The sequence below is a fragment of the Eufriesea mexicana genome, unplaced genomic scaffold (assembly GCF_001483705.2).
Source record: "Eufriesea mexicana isolate 0111107269 unplaced genomic scaffold, ASM148370v2 scaffold13082, whole genome shotgun sequence".
NCBI classification, from domain to species: domain Eukaryota; kingdom Metazoa; phylum Arthropoda; class Insecta; order Hymenoptera; family Apidae; genus Eufriesea; species Eufriesea mexicana.
The window spans coordinates 31,568-55,291 of NW_016920609.1; the positions used below are offsets into that span (position 1 = coordinate 31,568).

General features: G+C 42.7%; 1 protein-coding gene across 6 annotated transcripts in view; it reads right to left on the bottom strand.

Moving 5' to 3' along the window:
• LOC108553774 (thrombospondin type-1 domain-containing protein 4) overlaps nucleotides 1-23,724 on the bottom strand; it is a 27,531-nt gene continuing 3,807 nt past the window's right edge. For 3 of the 6 annotated variants that reach the window (XM_017908813.1, XM_017908809.1, XM_017908810.1), the window contains exons 2-14: nucleotides 19,809-20,156; nucleotides 5,694-5,841; nucleotides 3,300-3,466; nucleotides 3,112-3,208; nucleotides 2,973-3,021; nucleotides 2,748-2,869; nucleotides 2,543-2,672; nucleotides 2,037-2,280; nucleotides 1,560-1,760; nucleotides 1,315-1,476; nucleotides 918-1,094; nucleotides 455-671; nucleotides 1-341 (exon numbers count right to left, since the gene is read on the bottom strand). In XM_017908813.1, the coding sequence (XP_017764302.1) occupies nucleotides 205-341; nucleotides 455-671; nucleotides 918-1,094; nucleotides 1,315-1,476; nucleotides 1,560-1,760; nucleotides 2,037-2,280; nucleotides 2,543-2,672; nucleotides 2,748-2,869; nucleotides 2,973-3,021; nucleotides 3,112-3,208; nucleotides 3,300-3,466; nucleotides 5,694-5,841; nucleotides 19,809-19,862 (1,905 nt within the window). In that variant the 5' untranslated portion in view covers nucleotides 19,863-20,156 and the 3' untranslated portion in view covers nucleotides 1-204. The other 3 variants (XM_017908811.1, XM_017908814.1, XM_017908812.1) reach the window with 3 other exon arrangements.

Below are 23,724 nucleotides of genomic sequence, written 5' to 3' on the forward strand. Positions count from 1 at the left end.
ACTTTACTTTCGGGCAGTATCGAGTAACATCTTTATACACGAAACTTCAGATTAAAAACTCTGTCAGGCAGTGCAAGGGTAAGTAAATCTACAGCGACACGTATAATATCTTAGGGTTATCTTCGACGACTTGCTTGCGAGTCTAATCGGTCATCGAAGCGTTAAATTTGCGTTAACAATACATTTGGTTCGTCGTGGCAGATCTTATTCGAGGTCTTGTTTCGCCCTGGAACACGATTGGCAGCACAGCTGTTGGTAAAACTGATAAGTGCAGAGTCGAGCTTGCGCCACTAAGTTGCAATTAGATATACTGTCCTTGCAAAGTGGATTCTCCTCGAGTACTGAAAATAAAGGAAAATCAAGAAATTCCCATTTGCTTATCTCTTTCGAATCTCATCGACGACTGTCATTACGTGATGAAGTTAGGAAGGATTTCAGATAAAACTTAAAATACCATTTGAGATCTCTGGATCGTTCTGCACTTGCAGGACCGTGTGATGATTTTCAGATCTGTGCATGTCGTCCTTGCAAGGATAATCGTTGCAGGTTCGTCGAGACATAGGGCGATCCTTCTCTTTGCAGTGCAGCTCGTGGTGCTCCGGTGACTGACCTTCTCTGTTCAAACACCTTACTTCTCTCTTTTGAATGCCTTTTCCGCATGATCGAGAACACTAAAATGATTGGGAAATAAATTTACATAGCTATTGCTGAGCTGTAAATTTTGTAACTCGGAAATTTAACTCATATTTTTCATCATTTTTCCTCATTCTGCCAGGAAACTATCCGAATATGAGTCTAGATTGGAGTATAGATACGCGACTAAATATTCAATTGGCAATCTCGATAAGTTCCGAATTCAATCGAATAGTATCGAGTAGAAGAATGTATTTTATGGTGAGTAAGCGAATTGAAATTACCTCTGCCCAGTCCGATATGAACCACATGGACGCACAAGGTGGACCACTGCAGGATCGCCTCGTTTCCGGTTTATTCGCCGGACAATTCATGTCCAGAACTACTCGAAGGGTTCCGCGAAGTGTCGTTATGCAGACCACCTCTCTCACTTGTTCTCCAGCGTCACATTCCGTAGAGCACTGGAGGAAAAATAAATATTTATGAAACACTGCATCGTCATTAAGGCGCAAGATTTCCTACACCTTTAACTCGAGTTCTAAATTAGCGTCTTGGACTGAAGAATTAAAATTCGAATCGACCGTTTTCCCATAAAATTGCAGCTTTCCGAGTCTTTATAGCGACGTCCATTTAACTTAATGTTAACTTATTATTTTCTTTATTTATGTCATTTGAACCTACCGCGGTCCAGGGTCCCGTAAACCATTGTCCACTACAGGTTCTGTTGCTGGAACAGGTTCTCGAAGTTTCTGGTCTTGTCGATTGGTCGCAAAATTCTTCCTCCGAACCTTTTTCGCAGAACACCTTTCTCGTCTGCATACCGACACCACACTCCGCAGAACACTGTGCGCATACGTGAAAAATCCCATATACTGCTTGAAACACGTAACGTGCAAGTATCTGAATAAAAATGAAATGATTCCTACATCTTCGGACCATTCGGTGAACAACCACTGTGCACTCTCGAGACTCGTCGAGATAGCGTTTGTCTGTGGCGATTTCGTTGTACAGGGTCCCAAATCACAAGCATCTTGAGTAATAGGCTTCACTTCTAGATCACACGGGGGTCCCTGTGTCACGCAGGTGGCGGCCCTTGTCCTTTGACCTGGACCACATGTTGCGGAGCACTTTAATTAGAAGAAAAATAAATAAATTATAAATATCGTAATTCTATAACAAACTTCGTATTTTCACGAGATTATTTGAAATTGTATTTCACTCTATTCATTTTAATTTTTAAATTAAAGCATATGCTTTGTGTAGTAATTTTATTTGACGCAAATATAGGTGTGTACAGAGCTTAAGTTTGAATAGAATTTCGAAGTATTCTCTTATCTCTGATTCAATCGAGATAGAACGCGGAGTAGGATTGAAAGGGTTAATGAAATAATCGTAGTACTTACCGTAGACCATGAGCCTACGCTCCATTGTGGAGGTTGCAGCGTAGTCGATGCGACTTTCGCGTCGAATTCACATCGTGGCATTTCGCAAGCCTCGCTCGTGGGAAGGATTTTTGGTTCCATACATGCTCCATCGGATATTCGCATTATTAGTGACGGGGTTATTTCTTGCACGCATTCTAATTCTCTGACGCGAGTACCGCTACCGCAAGTAACCGAACAATCGCCCCACGGACCGGCTCTCCACCTTCGCAATATTGGAAATGAAATTCTAGTAATTAAAATACTCGTGCTGCCAGTTAATTTATTTTTTTCTTTCGGTATAGATCTACCTTTCGATACCTTTTCTAAGGTGAAATGATCAAAGTTTATCATTTCCTCGATTTCTCGGATAAATATGAAATAGAAGACACAGAGGAATCTTTTTTTTAGAGAAAAAGAGAGAATGGAATGTATGGAATTCTTTTTAATCTGTTTGTAAAGAAAAAAGTATTGAAAGTAGGACTCACTTGGGAGGACAAGGTGTAGTATTGCATCGTATTTGAGTTTCACGTGGCTTTTCCAACGTGTGACATCTCTTATCAGGCACTGGTGTCTGCGTGTGTTCCCTTATACATATATATCTCAGCATTTGGAAACCTTTTCCCCAAAAAAAGGTTATAAAAAATTACACTCTTCTACAATGTGTATCAAAGTGGTACAGCATCTACTTACCCCCGCCACAGGTCCTGCTACACTCTGTGTAACCACTTGCTTTCCAAAAAAATTTCCTTTTTTTGTAACGTCTTGGAAGATACGTCTGCGTCCCATCGCCAAGAGGTGGTCCAGGTTCTATTCTAAAAAGTGATGAATAGTTGGCAATATTCTAGGAAATGATGAATAGTTAATGAACCACGCGAAGAAATCGCATTGAAATGTTAATTGTACAAGCGTTCTTACTTCCTGTGAGGAATAGTCTGCAGAATGGGTTCACCGGCCTTGTTAGAAACTGAAAATGGAATTTTCTTATACAGCAACGATCACGAAGGACACGTGCTTATCTACAGCCATTGTTATATATTTCAAATAAAATTCGTACCTGTCTTATGTCCGACATGCGAATTTGGAGAGACGCCTACACTGCCCGGGATGATGTATCGATACACGATTCCGGGATTCGGTTCTTGATACAAAACCTGAATGATAAATATTCGTATTCTTCATTACACAGGTACAGTGGTATATATTTTGTTCTTTTAGTCGTTTTCATTCCGATGACTTATTTACCATAACGTCAATCGGTTCTTGCAGAGGACCGACAGCAGAGAAGCTTTCCAAATTCTGAGAGCTCTGACGAAGATAAACGAAAGTAGATCCAGCTGCTTGATATTTCCCAGACAAACTGATGCTGTAGTTTCCATTGAACAAGTAGCTACCATCTTGCAACTTGACCGCTAGAATCAACATCCTAAATCAAATCCCTGGCAAGTTTCTATGCTATCGAATACCTAGATCATTTCACTTCCGACTTAACAATAGCGATTCTATTGCATACACGTTCGCGAGACTAAGAGTCAATTCTCCAATTATAGCAGATCGATTAGCCAACTGCTCTCGGGGATTGCAGCGAAGAATTTTCAATAAGGCAGAAACAATAATCGCGACTGTAGTCCGCGAGAAAATTGAATTTCCGAGAACGGGTTTTTGCAGAGACCGAAAAAACACGGTTTGCAAAACGGAGCGTTGGAAGGCATTAGGATTCAGCTGGTCGCGTTGTTAATTATTTCACGGAGTTGTCATGCGCTCGGAGCTAAGTCGCATAATCATTCTGGTAATGAAACGGAAACGGAGAGTCATTCACGGCGCCTGCATGCGAGAAATGCTGGTTCTGGGCGCAATGCAACTACGCGATACGATACATTAGAAACATAGACGAGTCATTTAGTAGATGACGTGCACGTAGGTTACCCGCTGTATGTCTTTCAACTCTCTTCAGGCTTGGTTAAACGAAACATTAACTCGATATTAGCAGTGAATGCAAATCGCTTCGTTTTCACTTTAAAAACGCGACAGTGATGGAATTCACGTTGTACCAAGTCCACCGGTTGTGCAAGGAAATGTCGAATTATTTCTAGATTCCGAAATTGAATTTAATGGAACGACATATGAAAGAACGAAATGCGATAATTTATAATAGTTTTACGAGTTATTTCGTGGCACAGCGCATTTGACTAATTAACGACCACGACTCGTCCTATTAACCCACATTTCCTCCTAATCAGAATCCCAGTTCGTGGCACTCGGAATTGGATATTCACCACGAAATGACCAACTTCGTAACTTTTATGATCAATAAAACGTTCAAACCTGTCGCGAATACCGCACACTGTTACGAAACCAGCGATTTGTATTAAATACGTAATTAACCACATCGTTAGACCTATGATTCGCTTCGCGTTGTTCCACACCTACACAGTCGTAACTTTGAGGCAACAACAGAATGGCGGACTGTTTGAATCAAAATAATAAGGGTATTTAATCGTCTTTCGAGATCTATGACACGTCGGTCGATTCGATCCATTGTGAAAATCACGACCGCGATCGTTTAGGTGCGAGTTACTGCTCGCAAAACGTTCACGACTACGTTTACGACCAAATCGATTTATGTAGTACGCGTTGCATATGACACACGGCACACGTTGATACTGCCGGTAAGAAAAGCTGAATTTCGAGAAGGTAAACGTCAAAATAATTAAAAGCGAAGATTAAAACATATAACAAAATGGTCAATAATAATTCAAACGTTCAGTGGAGCCGAAAATATAGAGACTAAGATACTTTATTGAAATCTTAACTTCGGAAAACTATTTAAAATTTCACAGTATACTTAAAAAAGTGACAGAATTCAAAGATGTTGAAGACTACGAATATCCAAAGCAAATACTTCTCGTAGTAGCGATATAATCTCGACTCTAACGCGTACCAATGTCGCGGAATAAATATTCCAAGAAAGGTACCGATACCGTGACATGGAACAGGTAACCATGGACCCAGCCGTTCTCGCGATTACCTTTAACGCCATCTGTCAGAACGAATCAAGGAACAAAGCTGCGACCACGTATTGTGTGTCACGTGAATGGCTACTGCGTTTCATTTACGTTCCACTTAACGCGTGCAGAGAGATTAGATTATGCGAGGGTTGATGCCAAGAGCACGGCAACGCCTCGAATAGGATGAATTCTCAGAGATGGAGGATCTCGCGTTGACAATAAAGAGGGATCGCGGACTGTGCAGCTGATTGCTCGTAATCGCGAACAATCGCCTCGACGATTTGCTCGCTGGCACACTTCATTAGAATCATTTCGCCGCACTCGAGCGGGGATTCCACGTATCAGACTGATTCAATATTCCATGTAACCTTCCTTCGTTCTCATTTTCCGTCCCCACCTCTCGCGCTTCTCGTTTGCCTTTTGCTCCACTTTATTATCCTTTATTACCCCGCTATATTAGCCCGCGTGGCACTTTCACGTCATTGTTATCGAACTCGCGTACGTTTCGCGGATCACGATTTATCTCGCCGCGCGTTAAGCTAGTGATAAATGAAGATTTTCTCTTGTTACGGGCACGCACGGGTATTTTTGTCGCCCGCGATGCGGCGACGATAAATATATGCCGCCTTACCCAAATAATTCTCCGTGTGACGTAATTGTGTCACGTTCAGAGCCAGGGCACCTCGAGGAACAGTGGCCACCAAGTTGTAACCCCGTTCCAAGGTCGGTTCCGTGAAGATCCCGTCGATTAGGTGACCGTCGCAGAAACTCGAGAAACACTGCGAACATAAGTGGTTCTAAATTAATTGAAATAAATTAACTTGAATTTACTGGTCTGTTACGATGTTTCAAACTAGTCGGAATATCTTCCTTATGCTATTTATCGTAACGTAATTTCATTATTTTACCATTTGCGTGTGATATTTAATAAATAAACGGATAGAGGTGACGATAGAATTTATTTAAATATTTCAGTTTAACACGTTGAGTGCTACGTTAGTCTCTAGGGACTGACAGTGGACTTTCCGTTCAGGCGGCGTCAGTCCCTAGGGACTGACAGTAGACTTTTCGTTTAGACGGTGTGCATTCTAGGGACTGACAGCGAATTTTTCGTTTGATCATCATCGGTGCGTAAGACTGGCATTGTCAAGGGTTAAATTATCAATGACAATTAATATATTGTAAAAATTTAATTCCCTCTGTTAAAGTAAATCTTTACACTTCCGTCGCTTTTTTCGACTGATCGTTTCTTGGTGATCGTCTTTTTGCCTTTCTGGCACCCCCCACCCCATTATCTTCTGTTTATAATTTGTATATTTGTGGATTGGCTGTACCATTCTCACAGTCCAAACGACAAAGTGAAACAAAGTAATCTTCTGCTCATACCCTTCGGTATACTTGAGCGCTCGGCATCAAGTGCTCACTAGCTGCCGCCTGAGCGGAAAGTATAGCAAAATCGGCGCCGCACTCAACGCGTTAAGTAGAAATAGTGATAAATAGAAATTTTCCTTTGCTCGAGGTCCACTCTTTTATATTTCCTTTTAATAGAAAATTATTTTAAGGGGTATCTATTTTTATAATGACTCGGGTTTGTCACGAGATATTTAGGTACTCGAAGGTTTCATAAAGCTGTGAAGTGCACCGTATTGTTTACTTGACTTTCAATAGCTGCTTCCCGGCAAAATAACGCATGCCATGAAATACCCTGGCAAAATTGCTCGAAATGCGACAAAGCGCAACAATGTCGAAGGAAATAGGAATGACACGGAAGTAATAACACGTTTGCACGCTCTGGACGAGGAAGCAATCAGAATACGCTAACAAAAATAATGGAAAGCGTTACGCTCGTTTTGTCAGGCACATTGCTAGCGTTGCAGTACATTGGTACCAATGATAAATATCTTCGGTTTTTTATTGCCGGGCTGGGCTCGTACCGTGACTCTGAACGCAATACTTTTCCTCCCTTCTTCCCTTTTTTATTTTCTTTTTTTTTCGCGGAGCAACGTGCAGTTTCATTGTCTATAAATTCAGCAAACACAACTCCTCCCGCAGTGGACGTAAAATATTCGACGGACCTCTCGGACTTAACGATAAAGATCCAACGAGGAGACAACGTTAGAAGATAATAAAGAACGCTTTATAAAAAGCTCTTTTAAAATGAAAACCTCAACTCTTCCAGTGAGTCACAGAACAAATACAATTTGCCAGACAAATACATTAAGCTACCCTTATTCATCGACTATATATATGTTTTCTAAAAGGAGCAAGTCAGAAAAAGCTGCGTCTCTTTTTACATTCTTTGTCTCTGCCCTCTGAAATAGACTCTACGTGTACGTAACGCAGGACAATGACATCTCGAAAATCTCTCATTAAAGAAAAATTCTTTTGACGGTCCAAAACAATACTAAAAGCTTCGCGAATTGTCAAGGAAACCCTCTTTGTAACTCTTTTGTTTCTGGTGCACAACGCACGACAATGACATTTTAAAAATGCTTCATCGAAAAAAAATATTGCAATGGACTAAAATTTTGAGGAATCACCAAACACAGATAATTCAATGGAAGCAAACTTTCATACGTCACGCATCTCTTCGTTCATTTAACCAAATAGGAAATTGTTTATTAAACAGAATACCGTCTTAATTTGCCAAATTTCGTCGGAAAATTAACGAATCATCAAACCCATCTTATCCAGTTGTACCGTATTAATCGAGCGAAACCTCACGGCTATGCGCCATCCATCTGTCTAGCCACGCAACTGGACAGGTCTCTCAGCGACGACTTTGTTGAGTCTCCACTCGCCTGGTCACTCAAGGAACTATTTCCAGTTGACAATCAGTAAAAACAGGAATGATGTTTGTACACGTGGCTACTTAGCATGGCGTGTGTGGAAACAGCGGGGCCCGATCGCGATCGAAGTAGATTTCGAAGTCGAGTCCGCGTCGCGAATTAGTAAGTCACAACACGCGTGCCCGAGACACGTGTTTGGACGCGTAAAACCGGCGTGAAATTATGGCTGTCACGGCATAAATTTAGCCCGTCGCGTTCCTTCGCGAGTGTCCAAATGCCAGCTGCACTTTGTCGCGCCGTCCCTGAATCGCGATGACTCGAGTGCACCGGAAATCGTGGATCTCTTCGTGGGCGATCCGAACGCCGCGATCGAACAGCCACTGGCCGCCATTGGAAGCTCCTTCGTGTTCGCGGTGCTTCGTACGAGCTTCCATTAAGTACACCACTGCGTGTTCTGCACGTGTGTGATTCGTGTGTGATTGAAGGGAACGGTAACCGAATGTTATTACTCGACTAGGAGAATGTTGTTTCGCGGAGTACGCTGGTAATGGAGGTTGCTACACGTCGGTTGACGTGTGATGTTAATCGCTTAATGTTGTGTGACCGACGATCGGAGGTCTCGAGTTGCGATACGAGGTGTAATGGGACTGTGCAATTGTTACAGCTTGATATGTTCGACACTTTCGATCGACACTTTTACGATACGCTTAAGATAACGAGCCGTTGTCAGACACGCGATAAATTAGAGATCGGGGAAATTTGAAGAAAAATATCGCGTATCGCATATAAAGTTCCACGGTGTGGAAATAAATTTCAAATAGCAGTTATCCCTCGGCGGGTATCGCGTCGGATGAAAATCTGCTCAGAAGTGAACGTATCCGAGTGTATTCTCGTATTCTCTCGATACCGATTTCAACCACGATAAGTAGCCTTTTCCGAGGCCGATATTTGTTTGCGTGGTTCTTACGATTGATCGCCGCCTCGTTTTCGCAGATTTATCAGGGACCTATCATTTGTCACAAGCTGGTAACTCGGAAGATATAAATCAAAATTAATATTTCCAACAATGATCGGGCGAGAGCAGCGTGGAAACTTAAAAAGCAGGGTAGAAGGATTGTCCAGAGATTTATAACTCCCGACTTGTGGCATGACAGATACGATTAATATTCGTGTCTCGTAAACGTCTCTGTTATTTGCAACTTTGATCAAGCGTAGAAGAAAAATTGCAACGATTTCTTGGAAACGAAGCCTCTCTATTTCTGCGCACGTCGTGTACAATGGCAAAGCAATTTCTAATGGTCAGTAGGTGGGGAAATTGATAAGCTGAAAATAACGTTGCGAAAGGAAATTCGAAGGATACCGCGGCGTTCTTCTGTTCCCATGGCTGATGAAGTTAGCAGAGATTAAGTCGATAAGGGATTGTATGTTAAATCGCTCATAGTCTCCGTACGTGGGTTAGTGTTACATGGGCGTAGAATCGGTATATGGGACACGAAAGACGAGTATAAATTACGGAGAAGACCACATGGCCACGTACGAGCAAGTGCTTCGATGGTGATTCAGGTCGGATCTGGAACTTCGTATCTATTACCACCGTTTGATTGGACGATTAATAGCGCCCTGATGGCTTTCTTGAAAATTCGATTCTATTTCGGTAGGCAGTTTCGCAATTTGGGAATGCGTCGAGCTCACTGACGCGCCAAGAATGCTGCCGAGCGTTTATAGAAGCTTTAATGGGGTTTTATGAACGGATAAGTGTACTGGAACCAATTAATTTCGAAAGTAGTTGAAGTCTTTATTCTCCCAGACACTTCTGTAATCCTTACGCAACCTCGTACTCCTCGCCTTTTATCGGTCATCTTTACAGAATGACATTTAACAACTGCCCATCTAGAGGAGATATCTTCATTTGAATCACAGACTCCGGAACACGATCTTCGAAGTAAACAAAACTATAAACCGTCCGATTTAAATAATTCCCTAATCGATACTTCATTTTATCGACCACCTACTCGACTCTTTCCGAACACCATCGAAGACTTCCTGGACCTCGTCCTCTCCCATATAACCTAAAATTTCCACCCACGTGTCCGAAGCTGAAACGAAAACCCGGGTAAATAAACCATCCATAAAGCGAATCGATTGTTAAGGTCTTCGACTCGTTTTCCAGCGACGTCCAAGCGGCTACGTCCTTGATATCCGCTAGAGCTGAACGCAACGCTGTTCCGTTGTAGCGACACTTCTTTTTTTCAGTAAAAGCTAATCAGTAACGTGCATATAAAGCCGCGCCCAAAGTGACACTCCTCGGCTCTTTGATTGGATTAACCAGGGATGAATGTCAAGCTATATACCTCGCAGTGACCAACGCTCGACGTTAATTGTATGAATATCGCATGAGCGAATTTATAAATCGACCAGGACTGGAGGGGAACAATGAGTACCCACGCGAGTGGCTCTCGATTACCGCTCGATAATGTCAAACGACGCGAAGCAGGTCCCCGATTTCTCGATATTAACGGCGTGGATCGGGCGAAACGCGGCCGAGCAACCGGACGTTAATGTTATCTCTCGCCGATCGTTATCTAGGATTTGTATTTATGACAACGGCCTTGATTTACGGCCTCCTCCGCAGGATTACGCTTATGAAGAAATTTATGGAATCCCTTAATTACGTAACTAGCCGCAGGCTGGGCGGCGATCATAATAATTCACCCGAAAGGTTCGATCGACGGATATCGGGTTCGAGTGCCATTCTTACGATCAGAACGCTATTCAAATTTCACAACAATCGTCTCGCAGCGTGCAATCTCTAAAATTATCTTCGTCGTTTGAAAATAAAGATTCAGGAAAACCATGGATCGAATCCAATTTTCCGATCATCTATCCCTTATCAAATCGCTGCATCTCGCAGGCGAAATTCCACGATATCGCATCGCGTAAGTACCCCACACCCTTAACATTCATTAACGACAAACTTTATGGAACAGCCATTCGTTACACGGCCAAAAATGTAACACCGAAATTTATGGCGTCGCGGTAGTGCTTGAAATAAACGACGGGACCACAATAACCCGCATACCCTGCACGCGTGCACATACGTGCACACACACACGTATCGCCGCTTTCGCGAGGACTTTCCACAAAAATACCCACATATACGCATTTGTACGGTCCACGCGGCGAGTAGCATAAATCCGTGGAGGTGTTAAAGCACATTAAATTACGTCGTGCGCGTTAACTTGTAATAAGCGAGCCGTAATTCTCCGAGCAACATTTACAAGCGGTCTCGTGCGAGGCCACACCAGGTGTTTACACTACGATAAAGCAGTTCGCGTTCAATTCGTAGCCCGTTTTCTGCGACCACGTGCAGATTTGATCCGCGCGAAGAACAAGATGGCTTCCGGGTGGCTCGCGTGGCGCCACTGGCACCTCTTATAGTCGCCGTACGCCATCACGGGTCGCCGTTGCATCCTTCAATTAGCCGTTAATTGCGCTTATGCCGGTCACGTAAGAATCGGTAGATTTAGTAGGTTATTCGTGACTGGTTCCCGGTCATGTAAAAATAGAGCTGCGCATTAACCCGCAGTGAGAAATATCTCTCTATTATTTAAGACCCTCTTCATCTACGAGGTTCGTGTTTCTAAAGAAATGTACGAATAAAATATGAAATTTACGAATGTCGCGGTTCGATGGTAGGCGCCGTGAATCTTTGACGGTCAGATTTCGCTTGTTTTAAAATCGTCGATATTGTTTGGACCTCGTGAATCTTTGGCAGCAGGATTGACTTAAATATTGGTTTAATGCGAGATGATTTCCAGGCGTGCGTTATGGAAGCATAAATTTTATTGTAACGTGACGTACGTGACTATTCCTCTGACGTGTCTTCTATAAAAAGTTATGATTCCATAGAACCGGTCATCTTCCGAGTGAATCAAATTTAACGACATATAAAGTAACGGAATGTCGTCGACAAAGTGTCTGTATCATTTCTATAAGATATATTTAGCTCCTGGAGCTAAATTAACTCAGGCTCCTGGAAAATTTATAGCTCTATTGATCTTCGATCGACGATGAAACGATTTAACGACCGACGAGTATTTGTCGCAAGAATTAAGCACCGAATGTCACGATCGAGGTTTCCTTTAACGCCGAGGATGTTAAATATGAGAAAAAAGGGGTCGAAAATCGTGCGGAGTCATTAAGATAAGCGGCTAATTAATAATCGGCTTCAAGAGGGCCGAATGAATCACCGTGCTTCCACGAGGAACGCTGCAGGTTCGGCATTATACTCCGGATTCAAGAAGATGGGGATTAAACGGCTCTAGTGTCCACGAAAATAACGTAACAAGAATAAACGTCGAACTCGATTCTGATGCTACGCGTTATCGGCGCCGATCATCGCGACGCGACGTCAAGTGTCGTGTCCACAGAGAAATACGAAAGTCTGACTCGTTCGTTCACATTTAGAGTCAGCTGTCTGCTTCCGATCGGTGAATTTGCATCTTACATCTCATCCTGATTTTTCGAGATCGAATAACAAATTTTCTGTCGATATAACAATTTATTTTCCGTGAAGGATCACTCGAATATTCGTGCAATTTGTCTGTTGGAAATAGAAAAAGAAAGATGCAGTTAATAAGCAATTGCACAGTAGTATAATTAATTGCCTTAGATCTAAATATGGAATACATAGATATCTACAGAGATAGATACATAGATAATGCAGAGATATAGTGAAAAAGAATTGATATTATAGCTACTGTACTGTGTGTTCAATAAGTGTAAAGACAAACAGTATAAAACCGGTCGTTTGAATTAATTTAATAGTTCCAGCGTTAATTAAGGCTGTAAATAGTAATTAAATATACGACTGCATTCACAGCTCGACAAAAGTCAAAGGAAATTGGAAAACGCATAAGATATTGTACAATACTCGTAATAACGTATTCATATTACGGTACGTTATGTAGATCATTAGTTTAAGAAGTGTATAATAGTTTGACACAAGACTCGCTCTCTCGACTATGAACTGGTACTAGCTACATATTATCATAATGAAGACCTTGTTAACAAGTAACATATTAAGCAATAAATTACTATATCCACAAGGATTTCCACTTGTTAGTGTCACGGTAAATTACTTTATTATAATCTCAACAATATCTCATGAGCAATTTTTGACACTGTTTTGCAAATTCATTGTAGTAGATGTAAAATTCAATGCAAGAAGTCCATGATAAACCGGTTACAGAAGCGGTCGAGCAATGCAGTTCAGAAAGCTGAAGTTTCCCTATTTAACCAGTACTTCTTTCACGTATATACGCCCAAACACACGTGCACGACATTTCTTCGTATAAAATTCTCCACATCTACTTCTACCTTAATTTCCAACGCGTACTATTTATCGCGCACGATCTAGACAATTATACTCGAATTAGATCTTTATCAACTACTTATAACGTCATAAAACACAACCACGTAAAACACGGATTAAACCAAAATAACCTAATCCAAACCTATCTCAACTTACTCATCCGTGGTGGGTCCAGTGGGTGTCGATAAAAACGATCGATCATCGAACAGAGAAAAAATAAATGAATAAATTAAATAAATTTCGAAATTCAACAGGTATAACCTAAATATATCGTTGGAGGGTTAATCGAATGTAATAACCCGTACGCACGCGTGGAATTCATCCCCCTACGCATGGAGGAAACGTCTGATCGAAAGTTCCCAGAAGTGTTTCACGTTTCCTCGGAATTGAATCCTCTTTTTCGCGCGTCCCAACCAGTTCCTCGTGCCGGATATAATTGACTTTCCTCGATAAGACCGGATTCCGCGGCGAATTCGAAATGCTTTTTCACGGTGGTCCGACGAGACGAAGCTTGTCGAGAGGCGCGTCTAAACGTCTCGCTCAACCCGCTCGCACGACGATCCGTCCGCTCGGCGCGAGCAATGAAACTCGAGGCGTTTGCAACCTGCTCGCTGGCGCCGGTTACGCGTGCACGCTTCGTAATGCGCCAGATGAGAAAGGGATGAGACGCGAAAGCAGAACCGATAGCCGGCGAATAAGCGCGGTCACGTGCATCGTCATCGCGGCGTCGGACGTCGCCGTGGAAGCCATTTCGTCGCCGATAGAGGCTGTTACTGCGAGGTATGAACGAAATGTGCCGCTGCCCGAGAGTATTTGCGCGTTCGTAAAACAGTAGGTACATGTCCACCGTTGCGACACGTCAATGTGAAATGAATATTTTATTAAAGGGACGTGGAAGATTTATCGTGCCGCGCGATCGCTGGATCGTTAGAAAGGAAAGCAGCGGCTTTGTAGAGATTTGTTGCACCTTCGAGAGGAGCGAAGGATAAGTGAATGGGAAGATGAAATGTGGGGAGGAAAAATATTGCGTTAGAGTCGATTATGGTTAATATGAAGAGATATCGTAGCGAGATCGGGAATTTTATTTTATTCTATTTCCTCATTGTCTCTCGTTCGCATATGGAAATCGCTTGTCTGAATTTTTATCTGCCTTATTTTATTCTCTATCCGTCCTATTTAGAAAGAGCAGTTGCTCTGCTTGCACGACTGGTTTTCCTGTTACTTTATTTTCTATTGTATTTTATTTTGATACAAGAGTCTGAGTCGTTTTCCATTTGTCCCAATGGATACAGCCATTATACCGATTCGTGCATCGTAGGATGAATGCATTCTTAGGTACTTCGTCGATCAAGTAATCAATTAACTAATTGGTGGGTAATTAATGTCAATAAGCAACTAAGCATACTTTCAAGAAAATGCAAAATTGTATTTTGCTCTGACTGTCTTGTTTCTATTATTAGATACAGCGTTAATGAATTCTATTAACATTTTACATTCTTTCTGAGCAACCTGCGTATTCGAGAATGCTGTTGAAAGCATTTTACAATGCATCCTGTTGTTAGAATAGATAAAATGTTGAAAATAATCGAGGAGAGTTTACTGTTAGTAGATAACCTGCTACAGGATGTTTTATTATCCTCGACAATGGAGTCTCAAACAATTAGAAGACCTTTTAAATGGAATTTATAGTGTGAAATTTTCAGAAGCAGTAGACAGGCGTGCATAAGACGAGCGGAACGAATTCTTGGATTAGCCAGCTCGTTTTTGCTTAATTAGAAACTCTTGTGCAAGTCTGAACTGCATACCTGGCTAATCGAGGAGGGCACTGGTAACCGGACACTGTCTTAAAAGATTATCGTGCAGTTTGCACTTGTGAGCATAATCCCTGAAAATCGTTGCTCCTGATAGCATATTAATCGAATTCTGCTGTTAATCTTGGAATTACCTGATTCACTACTCTGATAGTCACAAGTCACAATAATAGTAATACCGATCGAAGCTGCTTCGAATTAATACACTCCTGTTACCATTTATAAATTTTTAAGAATCTTCCATTTCTTTTGCTATTACTCGTCCCAAGATGAAAAAGAAAAAGAATGAATTTCAAGTGAATTTAATGGGATTAAAAAGAAGCCAGGAATACAACAAGAATTAATTCGAGCTATTTCGAGATGTCACGAGACCGATGGTAGAAAGCAAAGAGAAAAAGAGGAAAAAATTCCAACGAAGAGAATAAAGCCTTCGAGCTAGGGCTGTCAATGAAGATTCGAGTAGCATGTGACACGTGGTCGAGGAGCAATGGAAGACGAGTGATTGTAACCTGCGCGATCATGACCCTGCACTAAGCGCGTGTCATAACGTTGGGACGGAGACGAGACACGAAACTGATGGCCCATGAATAAATATCTCCCTACTGTCAGTCGAGTAAACGTGCGCGTAAAGGCGAAATGAACGCGAGGCAAGTGGAGGAGAATTTAATTTAGAAATTAGGCACACTACGAACGGGTTTACTTTTTCCCAACTATCGAGACATAAATTCGAAATCGATATGGCACAGTGAATGCAAATTATCGCGAAATTATGCAACATCTGTGTTTTTCTTTCTAACCTCTTTGGAAGAAAATGTACGATCGCTTCGCAACGTTTAAGAAAATTAATCATAGCAAAATATATTTCAGCGATAATTAAAATGCACCACGCATTTTACTTACATACTCGTTCAGCTACGGTTACATTTCTTGCAGTGACCGTTTATATCCCGCCGCGAAGAATAGGAGGAGAGCTTTGCAAGTAAAATGCTATGAAATATTCGCAATTTATTACAATACCTTGGCCCCGCAGTACGTGCCTGTCTCGTGACACGAAAACAGGGAAAGGTCGAGAGGCTAGGAACTTCCTAGATGGATCACGCATAACTCATCCGTGCTGGAAGGTATTCCACGATTTTAATTCCATCCATCAAACTATCACCCCGTCTCTGATGTACCTGTCTCTGGAAATGAGATCTTTCAACTTATCAACGTTAAATACAGCTCCACCTCTCATCCTTCCATATATCATACTTCGCCATTTACCGTTCGACACATCCATATTTCACATATACAATCCCAATATTCATCAATTCGTTCGTGTCTATAGTTTAGAGTAAATATCTCTGTCCATGAAAATTCCAAAGATCGCAAAGTACTTCCTTTCACGCGATTCAGTATCCAAGTAACCGAAACTCTGAAAGGATCACATTCGACTGGCCATAAAAGGATCGCGACATAAAAGGAAGTGAACCGTAATATTTTTCAGTACCCAAAATGTCGACCCGCACGCCTTCTACCTAAAGAGGCCTCAGACAGTGACTCTAAGACACCCTGAAGAGGACGCGTCTCCTATGTGCCATTGAAGATCTCAGCAGCAACGTGGGCGCCGGGTGATGGATTTCGATTCTCGTGATTAATGAACGATCTTTAACCCGTGAAATGTGGCAAGAACGAAATTTGGCCGATGAATATGGATCAAGGATAATCTCGGCTGTTTCCTGCTGGTCAAAGGCGGTTCGAATCCGTTTGAATGCGCTATTCGGTAGGTCTAAGAATACGCGTTACTCGCAACATTTAACTGGTGGAATGCGTTCTACGTAACATGCCACTTCCTAGACAGGCCTTGGGCTTCGTGGACGGGTTTCAGCTCATCAGGGAAAGTGGGAAAAAATCAGCGACGCTCGCCACAATTAAACGGCGTAATTTACGAGAGATGGGCGAAGCACGCCGTTAAATAAAAGAACATCTTGTTCGCTCGACGAAGGGTGGCTTGTCGCTGTTTCATACTTTATGATCGATCGTTAGGCGAACGTCGCGGCGTGTTCGTTCTGGACGAGTTCCGTTTCGATTCTTGTGGCAATCAACGTGATTCGCGTTGTTACGTAACGACATATATGGGATGTTTCTCTGGGAACGTTGATGCGTCTGGAAAACAAAAACGACAGGCTTACCGGTGATTTATTGCATGTTGATGAAGGTAACGCGCCGCGATCAAAGAGTTTTTCCTTGCAGAAACGCGACAGCCGATTCGGCGTTGCGTTCGAATCGATAGTAAATGAAAATGTAGGTGGAACGCAACGGAAAACTGCTATGCGTTTAATTGGTACAATTATCCTGATTATTCTAAATCCTTTGGCGCGCGATGGCGGATAAATGGGACTGAGGTCAGAAATGGATACACCTTTCTATCCCTCGATGCACACATTTGCTCAACTCGTTTCCATGCTTATACGAAACTATATTAAAGTAGCAGCCAATGTTTGATTGACACAGTACAAGATTTACGCGTCTTTTATGATAATTAACGAGGGAGTGGTAGATTCATAGGCAATAAATAACTTTGTTGATCGGTTCCCGTTTTTTCTTCGCAACCTGGCGCCTATATTAAGTAAACCTGACGCCTGGTTCTTTATCACACAGGAAATGCCATATAAATATTCCTTTATTTTTACACCCAGACGCCAGAATTCCTTTTACGCGCGGCGCCCCGATGCCGGACCATTTCTGACTCATACTACTTTGTTATTTAGGATTTATCTGCGTTTTACGCGAAACCGTGTCTCCTCCCGCCAATATATGTTCCGAGATCGTCACTTTATTCGTCATAGTTCCTAATGGACACGAAAAAACCGGTTTCCCCGGGTCGCCAGGGTACCAACGATATATTCGTCGTAATTTTAAAATACAACCGTTCATTAAATCTGTAAGCGAAGAGTATTTGCCTTCTCGGCGACAACGAGGTCTCGTTAAGCCGTGTAAATGATAATAATAACGCTGATTAAACTAACGACGAGCGTCAGCAACGATTCATTAGCTACCCGACGCGAAAAACATTGCTGAATTTACGAAACACGCCTGGCCGATTTGCTTCGCACCATCTAGCGAGGTTCGCGGTCGCACGAAATCGCGCGAAATTTGTTTCCTGGCCGGACTCGCTGTTCCAAATTACCCATTAGGCGTTACAAAGTGAATACGTTCGTGAACAGATATCTCCGGCTCTCCAGTCGCTTCTGTTAATTCGAATCGCGTAAATCTCGCGCCGTGTTTAATCCGAATACAACGAGGCGTTTAGCCCCGGTCGGAGCATCGAAAATAATATATATCCCCTTTCACGAACCTATAAATCTCGAACCACGTTCTTTCCTAGGGCTCTACGTGTCGTAGGCTAGGTCTAACTAGGGCGGGACAGCCGCGAATGCCTCGTTTCTCCGTTTCCCTCCACGACTCTCGCGCTATCCACCCTTAAGCAAACAGAAGGGGATGGAGAAAAAAGCGACGGAAAGAAAATGGTTTTCCTCGAGAAATTAATTTACGAGCTCGTTCCGACGAGCAAAGAGTCTGTTTTAAGCATAGAGGCGAAGCTCGGATGAAAGCGAAGAGAGAAACTCCTACTCGTGGCTGGCTCTCGACGGTAAGAAATACACCGACACGCTTTCGACGAATTTTAGTGACACGCACGGATAAAGAGATGCTCCCAAAAAGAGTCGCTCTTATCATCGTGACACGAACGAGACACGCTCGTGTGATACTTTTTATTGGCCGCTTTTTATTGTCGTGGTAAGCCCTCGTGAACGAAAGACGGCTCTCTCGGTTTCCTCGGGCGGCTCGGCCAGGGCAAAAGGAAAAAGTAAAAAGGGAAAGAGAAGAAAGGAGACGATGGGAAAAAAGATGGAAGAAAAAGAGACGGGGAGAAGGGGGAGTAGTGGGCCCTACGCGGCAGTGCTTTTCACCATGTGTCCAGAACGAATTCGAAGCACGAGGCGCCAGATATCCTGTAATTTGTCTCTCAACGAATCACTTTCGACCGAGACCACGATTTTCGTGCAGCGTGTAAATTATAATACTCTCGGGCTACGTAGAGGTTACCCGCTGTCTTCCTCGATACGTTCCATCGGGAATTAATCGTCACTGACGATTCTCCGACGTGCGAAATGTTAGGTTCCATATAGGTACGTTTAACGACCGTATGTAATTTTGCAAGGGTTGCTTTCATCCGTGGGTACAGTGAAATAAAATCGAATCCGGGTATGCAAATATCCCTGTACAAGTATCTTTTTAAGAGAAAGATATTCCAATTTTAATATATTATTTTTAAAAAATCGAGCTAAAATGTCATCGAATTTTTGTCGCGTTTAATAGCGAAGTATCTTAATTTAATCTCCAATGATCGTAAATATAAATGAGTATCGAAGAGAACGGTTCGAGTATAACCTGACCCGCCAGCCAGGCCATATTAGTCCGAATTAAAACATCCCGCTGAATAATTTATCTCTTAATTTCAAAACCAAACGGGCTTACAAAAGTGCCATAAAAATCGGTGACGTATCGCGCGTTTCAAAGACTGAGTCTTTTGAATCGGCTTCAAAGGCACCGCCTCCGCACTTACACCCTTTTTTTCTGGCCCCATAGAGCGTTAGAACGACACATGCACATTAATTTAATCCTCGAGTTTGTCACCGACGTTCGAGTCGGATTGGAACTAGCCCAGAAACCGTCCCGACGTGCGTTAAATCACGGGTAAATGATTCTTGGCTGCAATACTCGAGTCTTACCGTCAGCGATATCACAACGGAGAACAGGAGAGCTTGATCCATCTTGGAGAACATTCTTCTTCCGGTTCACGCTCCACGTACCATCCTCCGCAACCCTCTTTCTACTAATTTCCTTCCTGGCGAGTCTCGAGTCGTTTTCGCGGGCAATTCTTCGTCATTTTCCGTAGAAGTCAGTCGTCTTGCAACACACCGCGTTTCCTCGCTTCTGTTTTAGTTTCTTCGACTGTCATCGAAATCACGACACCACATTTCACTCGCGCACTGTTTTCGTTGCTTGCACCATCGAGTCGTTCATTACGACAATTTAAAAGACACGCGTCTCCTTTCGTTGCTCCTCCGACAGTGTCTCTGTACAAATTTGGGTAATGAACACTCGTCGCTAATTTTCCTTCGTTAACCCTTTGCACTCTACCGACTTCGAGTACACTACGGAGACGTTGGTAATTCTGGTAATTTTTTGTTTCGTTTCTTTAACTGCTACTCCATTGCTCGAAGATTTCATCGTATCGAGATTCGAGCTTGCAATTTCTTTTTCGAAATATTATTTTTTGGAAGAAAAGAATCTTCCAAAATCTTTTAGTAGTTGAATTATATCTTTATAAAATCGCTGATCGGTCGAAGGAAAGAGGAAAATATTCTCCGAGTGCAAAGGGTTAATGACTACGATCGAATGGACCCCTGATCCACGGAGGAAAAAATACCCCACCCGATCTCAGAATAACCTATCGCTTTCCGACGTTATAAATTTATCCGGGAATTTAAAAATATCTCCACTTTTCCTTTTACGCCACAGGCGCCCGTAATTCTTCTCACGCCCGACTATCCCTCGCAATTTTCCGCGCAACTTTTCCACCGATTCGCGATACGCGGATATTATTTATTATTTCTCGGGTTACCTCGTAACCGAGAGGCACTCAGGTATTTCCCCGCTGATATCTAAATTGTGATCAACGCGATCGCGCTGGTCCCGGATAGAAGGATAGCGGAGATAAGGGAATTATTTACACGGACGGTGGAACGGTCGGATAGAAAGAGGTGTATGAAACACGGGGCCTCCATAGTCTGCTCGTATAATTACATCGGGCACAGCCGATAAATCGGCGACCTTTCCCGATTTTTCGCTGCTCCTGTTTCCATTCCGCTCCACGGCGCACACTTTCCTCGAGGAACGCGCGGGACAGGTTCGTTCCTCTCGTGAAATTGGTCAATGAAACGTGGCGTTGACAAGAATGATCTATATGTTTAGCGAAATTGCAGTCCACTTTCGACGTGTGTACTTACGTGGCCGGTTTCGCAACAAAATTAGCCAAACTTCTTATCACAGCGGGGCGAGGAGGCGTGGCGAAGTAAGGACGATTGTCGCAGAGGTTGTGACGTACCGTGGTATTTATGAGAATAATTGGACCCGTGACGGTGAACGTGCCGGTTCGATGATAATTCAGGCTGACGCGTGCTAATGACGAATACGTGTAACACGAACGGCGCAAAGTTTGGAGCCGTTCATCGAGAAAGCGGAACGACAAAGTGTTCCGTTGGAAATCGCCGACTATTTTTAGGATTGTTTTAAGAAAGGCGCCGTTTCTTGTCGGTCGTAGAACGGACGGACCACGACGAAAAAATATATTCGGCGTTTGAACAATATCTTAATGCCGCCCGATGGTGGGCGGAGGATCGCCTACCTATTTTTAAGCGTCCTCAATTTCCGGCCGCCGGGTGCAGCCTGCATTATCAGCGAATCACGGTTTTATAAACGCCTTACTTCCCGACCAGCAGGATTTTTCTCGAATTTTCGAGACTTGAGAAACGAAGGAGAAAATCGAGACGCGATCGAGATTTTTGGAAGGGTGTACGGTGGAACTTTGGAGCAACGAAAATGTGAGACACAAGTTTTGAAATAGAGATTTAAGGAGAAATCCATTAACTTTCCAAAACCTGTTCCTGCTTGTACATATATGCCATAGCGCGAGTAATGTTCTACTTCATTCGTTCCACTGTATTTAATTTGTTAAGCGTTAGCTGCTTCTCGTTCACTCTTCGAGGGTAATTTAAGTGATTGAGTTGCTTGACACGAAGGAGCTATAGTAGCCATAAGTACCGTATACGTATATGCACCACTGACGGAAGGTTTAGGAGCAAAGTGATTCGCGTGTGATACGAGTCAAGTAAGTTTGACGCTAATGGTAAATGGCAATTTGTAATTTTGTTTTGCATAATATGAAATTAAAGTAATGAAGCGTAATGCAAAGAGTTTAATGAGATTTTGCGACTTCCTGCGTTTATTACGCGTTGTTAATAAGCAATTTGCGAAGGAAAGTAAACGTGGCTGAAAGGCCTTCGGATTTATCATCGATTGAATATTTATAGGATAATCTAGATAGTGGCGTGAAGAAAAAATATTTGTATAGCGAAACGCTATTATGGATTTATATATACACACAAGCGTTTGGCGCATTATCAACCAATTACTTCGAAATACTTATCCCGACTGTGCCGTGAATTTTTAATATCAATTAAAAACCTGGCAACCTAATTTTTATTACAAAAGACGCGAATAAATGATTAACATCTGAAACTACTTCTTCCCGTTACTCTACGCTACTCCGTTTATCGTTGCATAATTTATATCACAACAAATAAATCGAAAAACTCTCGAAAAACACTAGTGCTTTCAAACTTTCCGCTGATAGTTTGTATGTAGATACGCTCGGTATTTATAGTGCTATTACGTATGATATACTACCACGGTACTACACAAAGAAAATTATTAACACGCTAACATTACACGGGAACGCATAATTTAATGCACACAAAATCCACTGGATATTCGAAACAAGAAAAAGCAAAAAGTAAAAAGAAAAGAAAGAAAAATGGAAAGAAAGGGACAGGAGGAAAGAGGACGAAGATGATAGCGATATTCAAGAAGCCCGAAAAAATGGCGATAAAGAAAAATTACGTTTACTCGAATACCATAACGCGTTAAGTACACCACAGATACTGGAAGACTCGATTCCTAGCAATAAAAGTTTTATTTAAACCGACTCACGAGCATAACCCCGTCACACGCACGGCACACGAACAACGGCCCGTCGATGGCCAGAGCCTCGATTCGACGCACGATCAAGATATTTTGCATCGTGAGAAACGAGTTATGATGCGACACGAAGGAAATTGGATATTAGAGAAGCCGTCAGGCCCGTGTACGTATACTCACGCACATAATGCCTTCATGCTCCAGTTGTTAGTGAGCGTTAGACGCGGGAATCGATATTGGCCGTGCGTCGACCTGTCGAACGTGATCGTTCACCTACGTAGAAATTATTCGCTGAAAGCTCGCCCCGCAAATATTTTTCTACGCCCGTCCGGCATTCCATTGGGCCTCCTTCGATCTCAATTGGCTACACTAGCGCCGCGAAAACGTAAGAACCGGCGAGCGGCGGTAACCGCGATTTTTCCCGGCTGGCGCCAACGTCGATGGTTCCACTAGATCGATCTCAATTACGCCCGTTACATTATCTCGGCTTTAATCTATTGTTTATACGCCGCCTTTTCCGCCGTATCACTCGCCGTTTGGCCCACAGTCGAACGTGTGAATTATGCGTCCGGTGGCGAGCAAAGGGATTAGTTTATGTTTATTTCACGGGCTCAAAATGGCGCGGAATGCGCGCGGGACCCGCGGCGCGAGCAACACGCGGAATTTATGAAGCAACGGAGGAAATAAGGAGTGGGAATTATTACAGGTGTAATTACGCGCAATCCGTGGTGTACCTGGCAGTCTAGACCGCCTTATTTTCTTTTTACTCTCGCGTACGGTTATTGATAGAAGCCGAAGAACGGAATAATGACTGAATAATGTCCCGAGATACGTGGATTAAAATTGAAAGTCGATTAGTTGTAAGATTTTTATTTTTCTTATACA